The following is a 5621-nucleotide window of genomic DNA, read 5'->3' on the forward strand; positions in this document are numbered from 1 at the left end:
TAGCCAGGCACGGTGGCTCACGCCTGTAATCCCACCACTTTGGGAGGCTGAGGCAGGCGGATCACTTGAGGTCAAGAGATCAAGACCACCCTGGCCAGCATGGTGAAACCCCATCTCTATTAAAAATAGGAAAATTAGCTGGGTGTGGTGGCACACACCTGTAGTCCCAACTACTCAGGAGGCTGAGGCAGGAGAATCGCTTGTACTCAGGAAGCAGAGGTTGCAGTGGGCCGAGGTTACGCCACTGCACTCCAGTCTGGGCAACAGAGCAAAACAAGGTGAACATGACCTGGCGCAGAGTGGTGTGCCTGCTCTACCACAGAACCAGTGCTCACGGCTCACAGCTGGTGCCCATAGCTGACTGCACCTTCCTCTCCTCTCCCTCCACCCCCTCCTCCAAATACATATGTTCACGCAGAAGGCAGGCCTGAACCTAGAGTTCTCAACAGAGTCCAGGGCTCAGCAGCATGTATTGTTTAAAATGGAAATTCCCAGGTCCCACTCCAGACCTGCAGAATCAGAACCCCTGGGAGTGGCCCAGCGATGTGCACAGTAACAAGTCCTCCCTGCAATTGAGCTGTGCGTTCAAGTTTGGTCTAAACCGCTCACAGGTGCCACTGTGTGTAGGGTTGGAGGAGAAGATTCCTCCTTGGGCAGCGCACATCTCAGAAATCAAAAACTTGGGCTTCAGACTCCTAGACACACCAGGGCTCAAGGCCCAGGCACCCCATGCAGCATCTGGCTGTGCGCCCTCGGGCAAGTGCCTGCCATTTTTCAGGCTGTCTGCTTCTCTGAATATAGCAACTCGAAGAGTCCCCCTCCTGGGGAGACGAAGTTCCAGTGCAGTGACACTAACGCTTAGTGTGCCGAAACCAAGTGTCACACACGATGACCGCTCCCACATAGCCCCAGCACGTCGGTTTTTACTTTATGTACATCTGTATGCACCTACAGCCTTGATCACATCTAATACGAAGAGAAGGGAAAAGTTCTGTCTAAATGACACGATCACCACCACCATCACTACCAAAAACAGCCGATCCCCACACAACTCCAAGGCCACCTGCCCAGCTCCACCCTGGCCCCACATACCCGTTTTGCCTGTCCTCCAGGCCCTGAGACGGGGCAGCAGGCTGGGCACAGGCAGAGGAATGGGATCTCTGTCCCCGATTCGGACCTCAGCCACCAGCTCCAGCATGTCCTCACTTCTGCAAGGCGGAAGGGGTGGGTGAGCCTTAGGGGTGCTTCTGGCTCTCACACCGAGGCCTCTCCCACTCCAGCTGCCCAGCTACTCACTCGCCAGGCCGCAGGTCCAGGCGGCTGGGAACCCAGGTATCCGGGGGATCCAGGACACTCACCAGCCCGGCAAGGAAGCTGTCCGCAGCCATGTCCAACACCTGGAAGAGGCCGGAGACGCTCTATGCTGTCCCCGGTCACATGAAGACTGGCAAATCCTGCTTCCCAACTCCCTGACCTCTCAGGAACCCGGACATCTAAGATCCCCGAGAAAACTGAGGATCTAATTCCTGTAGCTTGACAGCCGTCAGCACTCAAAGCTCAGGCCCAGATCAGGCCCCCAGACTCTCCAACATTGCCCCTGGTCAGCATCGCAAACCCCATTCCCTCAGACTCAGGCACCCGTCCCTTCCTCCAATACCCGTGAGTCAGGTCCCCAGCCCCCTCTTCTTACTCACAGTAGCTGTGTCAGTCCCCCCTGATTCCTGGGAACGGGGCTCTGACCGTGGACTCCGGCAGCGCCGCCATCGAAGGCCATGACACCGAGAGCCATCTGGTGAGAGATTTGCATGGGGTATTGGACACAGGGGACTCGCTGCCGAGACTTGTGGGGTAGAGGAAAGCGGAGCTTGATCTAGTTCCTGACAGCGGAACCAGCCTCCCACCTCTCTCCAGGCCTCCACACTCTGCCTCCCAGCCTCCCGCCTCTCTCCAGGCCTCCACACTCTGCCTCCCAGGAGGACTTCCCAGCACCCACTTCTGAGGCTCTGATGCTCAGCCATTTGTCCTCCTGTCTGCCCTCAGACACCTCAACCTGGCATTCAGGCCTTGCTGGGATGCAGTCCCCACAGACCTCTCCTGCCTCCCGCAACCCCACTCACACCTTCCTGCATGCCAGCCCCAAGGAACCCCAGCACAGCTCCTCGCCGCTGCACCTGTGCTGTGGGCCTGCTATGGCCAATCAGGCTTCCCTCTAATCCTAGGTCCTTTGACTCATAGGTCCTTAGAGGGCCCGTTCACCCGTCCCCGCTCTGGGAAGGTGCCCTGACCCGTCTCCCACTGTGCGAGCTGAGGTGGGCCTCCTGCCCTCTCCCAGCACTGTGCCTGTCTCCCTTCCACTGCACACTAGGCCCTTCCAAGGCAGCCACAGGGTGTCTGCCCATTTTTGGCTCCCTGTGCCAGCACAAGGGTGGCACCCAGGTGGCTTCAGAAAAGCTTGTATCAATGACATTAGGATAAAGAAAGAATGCCGAGAGAGGGTGGGGCTGAAAGGAACCGGAAGCTGCCATACCTTTATCATTGGGCAGGTCCCCCTGCAGGGAGCTTCCCACAGCCTGCTGGATGGCTCGCTGGGGAAGGGGGGAAGAACCAAGTGTCAGAGGACCCAGGCAGACGCTTTGCAACCTCTGCCCCTTGGGAGACAGACATCCCAGACACTGAGAGCCAAACTCAAGTGCTTCACGGGAGCCAGGAGTCCAGCGCCCCTGCCTTGGGCCCCGGAGTCAGGCCCCTGGAGTGTGGATGCCCAGCTCCTCCATCCCTCAGTGCCAGGAGCCCAGCAGCCTCACCAGGATAAAGGCAGAAGGAGAAAGCGTGGGGTCTCTGTCTGGCGGACCATCGCCCCGATCCTCGCCCGACTCCTCCGTCTTCCCTCGAGACTCATCTTCTTCCTCCATGGTCACCTGGGGGTCCAGGGGCAACAGTTTGGAGTGGAGGTCCCGGGAGAAAGGACGGAAGTAGAGGATAGACATGAAGACCTCAAGGGCCCCACACTATCTCCCTCAGCATCCCCTTTGGCACCCCTCCTCTCCTCCACCTCATCCCGCTCCACCCTGTGCTTGGGTGGGCGCTAGGCCCAGCATAGACACCCCAGGGACTAGGAGCAATTCTCTTCCTTTTTTCTGGGTTTCAGGTGCCTCTTATGTCAAAGGGAGGCCTCCCCGGCCTCCACTTTTAACATTTCACTCCTCAATTCCCGCAGCTTCCCCAACAACATATCCAAACTTCAAGACCTTGTTCCCTGGCCTCCTAAGAGGCAAAGCCAACACCAAGGTTTTTTGTGTGTGCTGCACCATGATTTCAAAGACTGTGTTCCACAGTCCTATAAACCCACCTTTCCCAAGGCCAATGTGCTGGGCAATATTCAACACCATGCCTCAAACACCACACAGCTTCCTAGAGCATCAACTGTCCTCGATGGTGAGGACCACCCCCAAATTTTATTTATATACCTAAGTTGGAAACTTCACTGAGTGATCTGCAAAACCAGTATGCCATTTTTAAAATGAAAACGCTAAACTTCAGAAAGGCATGCTGAAGGGAAACTTTATAGGAGGCATTTACTTATTGCCATCTGCCCAAAGCCTTTGCAATGTCATGGAAATTCTTTGATATGATTCCCCAGTCAGGCGGTTGAAAGATCATCCATCAAACGGGTGGATGTCTTGATTAGGGCTTCAGAAAAATATGAATATTTCAGCTGTAAGCTTCCCCACGACTGTCAAATCTGCTACTCATAAGACAATATCCAATCTCAAAATTCCTAGAAAGCTTCAAAATCCCTAACCCACAACTCAGTATGCTTAATTGTAAATGCACGAAATAGGAGTATCTATCTCAGAGAATGGCTGTGAATATTGAAAGCCTGACTCCTGCCACACAGTTAGAGTACCTCAAGTGCTCAATGAACAGGAATGACACTATTAGCCCTTAAAGCCCAGGTTTCCCCTACATCTGCCTCCCTGCTTCCCCCACAGCATTCCTGCAAAGACAAGACCCTGGTCCTGTTCTACATCCCATATAGATTTTCAAACCATGCCAAGCCTCTACATTCAGCCTCCCAGCTCCACCTAATTCCTAACTTCCTAAGACACACCCAATCCTGATAGTCTATTACATCCCAGCCTCTTTTACCAATACTCAACATGCTCAGCCTGGTGGGCAGTTCCTGGCCCTGGGACTGTTCTCCAGCACCTCCCGGGGAAGCACATGCTACCTAGAACAGTGACTGTCATATATGAGAAGCTTAATCAACATCTGCTGACTACAGGCTCAGGGATCCCCAAACCCTCTGCAGTATACAAAGATGCTTGCTTGCTCATTTAGACAGCACCAGACTTTGCAGACACACCCTCAGTTACTTAGATCTTTTGGACAGAAGAATGCTCTGCAGATACTGCTAGGTCCTGTCTGGATCAGTGGTTTCCCCAACAACAGGGTCATATACCAGTTTAGTGCTTCACAAATAGCTTGTTATAAAAAGTAAATAGAACAAAATAGTTCTTCGCAGCACATCGCAAGTAGTAAGTGGAAATGTCAATTTGTGGAAGATGAGTTAATGTTAACACATTATGTTATATGATGTTAAATACATTATGACTGTCTCTACTAGGTCTTAATGAAAAAATGTATCTTAATGCAGATCACGGTCAACATGGTTTGAAAAGCACTGTAATAGTGGGTCTAGATGACCCTCCAGACTCTTCCAGCCTAAAGTAGATTAATTCTAACTCTCTCAATAACCCCCAGGGTAATGCAGAATTTTAAAACATTTTTCATTTGAATCACTTTCTGAAGGGCAAGTATATCTAAGCTGGGCAAAATTTCCTCATTCTCTTTCTGTATTATTCGCCACAAGCTGATCCGACCCCATAGGCATTCGAATTTGCTCCAGGCATAAAATCTGCATTCCTGCAGTCACATTCAAGCCATCTAGATGGTTCCAGGTCCTTCTAACTGCCCCCAGCCTCCTGTCACCCATTATTAGACACTACCTATACCCTGGAGACCCCAGGCCCTCAGTACATCTCAATATTTGACGCCCTCCCTTGGTGGGCATATCCCAACCCCCTAGGGGGCTCTAAGACTTCCCAGCCCTTGGCAGATATTCTAGGCCTGATAAATGGCCCCAGACCTATGCAGACCAGTTGCATCCTCAGGCCAGCCCATGTAGACTCCTTCCAGCCCTAACAGACATACCCCAGGCGCTCTAGATGGCTCTGAAGATACTCCTCAGGTCTTGCAGACCCTCCTTCACCCCTGGGACATATCTCAAGATCTCAAGATGGCCCCAGAACCCTCTAACCAGACCCTAGTCCCCGGTCAGCCCATAAAGACAATCTACAGTGTCTACAGACACGATCCAGGCCAGCTCTATGATGGAGGGCAGGCCTTAGGCTCGGTCCAGGCCCAGGGACGCCCCCAGTCCTCTCGGAGACGCCCCACTGACGCCCCCAGGAACCCACGGATGCGTCCCAGGGCCCTGAGAAGGCCCCCCTCTCGGCGCCAGGTTTCGCCGCAGCTGCCGGGCCCGAGACCGCCCCATGAAGCCCTCCAGGACCCGTGGCTTGTGGGGAGGACCCCGGGACAACTAGCGACCCAACTCC

The 5621-nt window shown here is 53.7% G+C and overlaps 1 protein-coding gene across 1 annotated transcript in view; it reads right to left on the bottom strand.

The window, feature by feature from the left end:
- Positions 1-3136, bottom strand: part of SCAF1 (SR-related CTD-associated factor 1) — a 13963-nt gene extending 10827 nt beyond the window's left edge. The window contains 5 exon segments of the mRNA XM_011966073.1: positions 1093-1208; positions 1297-1397; positions 1695-1789; positions 2528-2585; positions 2805-3136. Of these exon segments, the coding sequence (XP_011821463.1) occupies positions 1093-1208; positions 1297-1397; positions 1695-1789; positions 2528-2585; positions 2805-2987 (553 nt within the window). The 5' untranslated portion in view covers positions 2988-3136.
- Between the last annotated feature and the right edge of the window lie 2485 nt (positions 3137-5621).

Source organism: Mandrillus leucophaeus, unplaced genomic scaffold (genome assembly GCF_000951045.1).
Source record: "Mandrillus leucophaeus isolate KB7577 unplaced genomic scaffold, Mleu.le_1.0 Scaffold74, whole genome shotgun sequence".
Taxonomy (NCBI): domain Eukaryota; kingdom Metazoa; phylum Chordata; class Mammalia; order Primates; family Cercopithecidae; genus Mandrillus; species Mandrillus leucophaeus.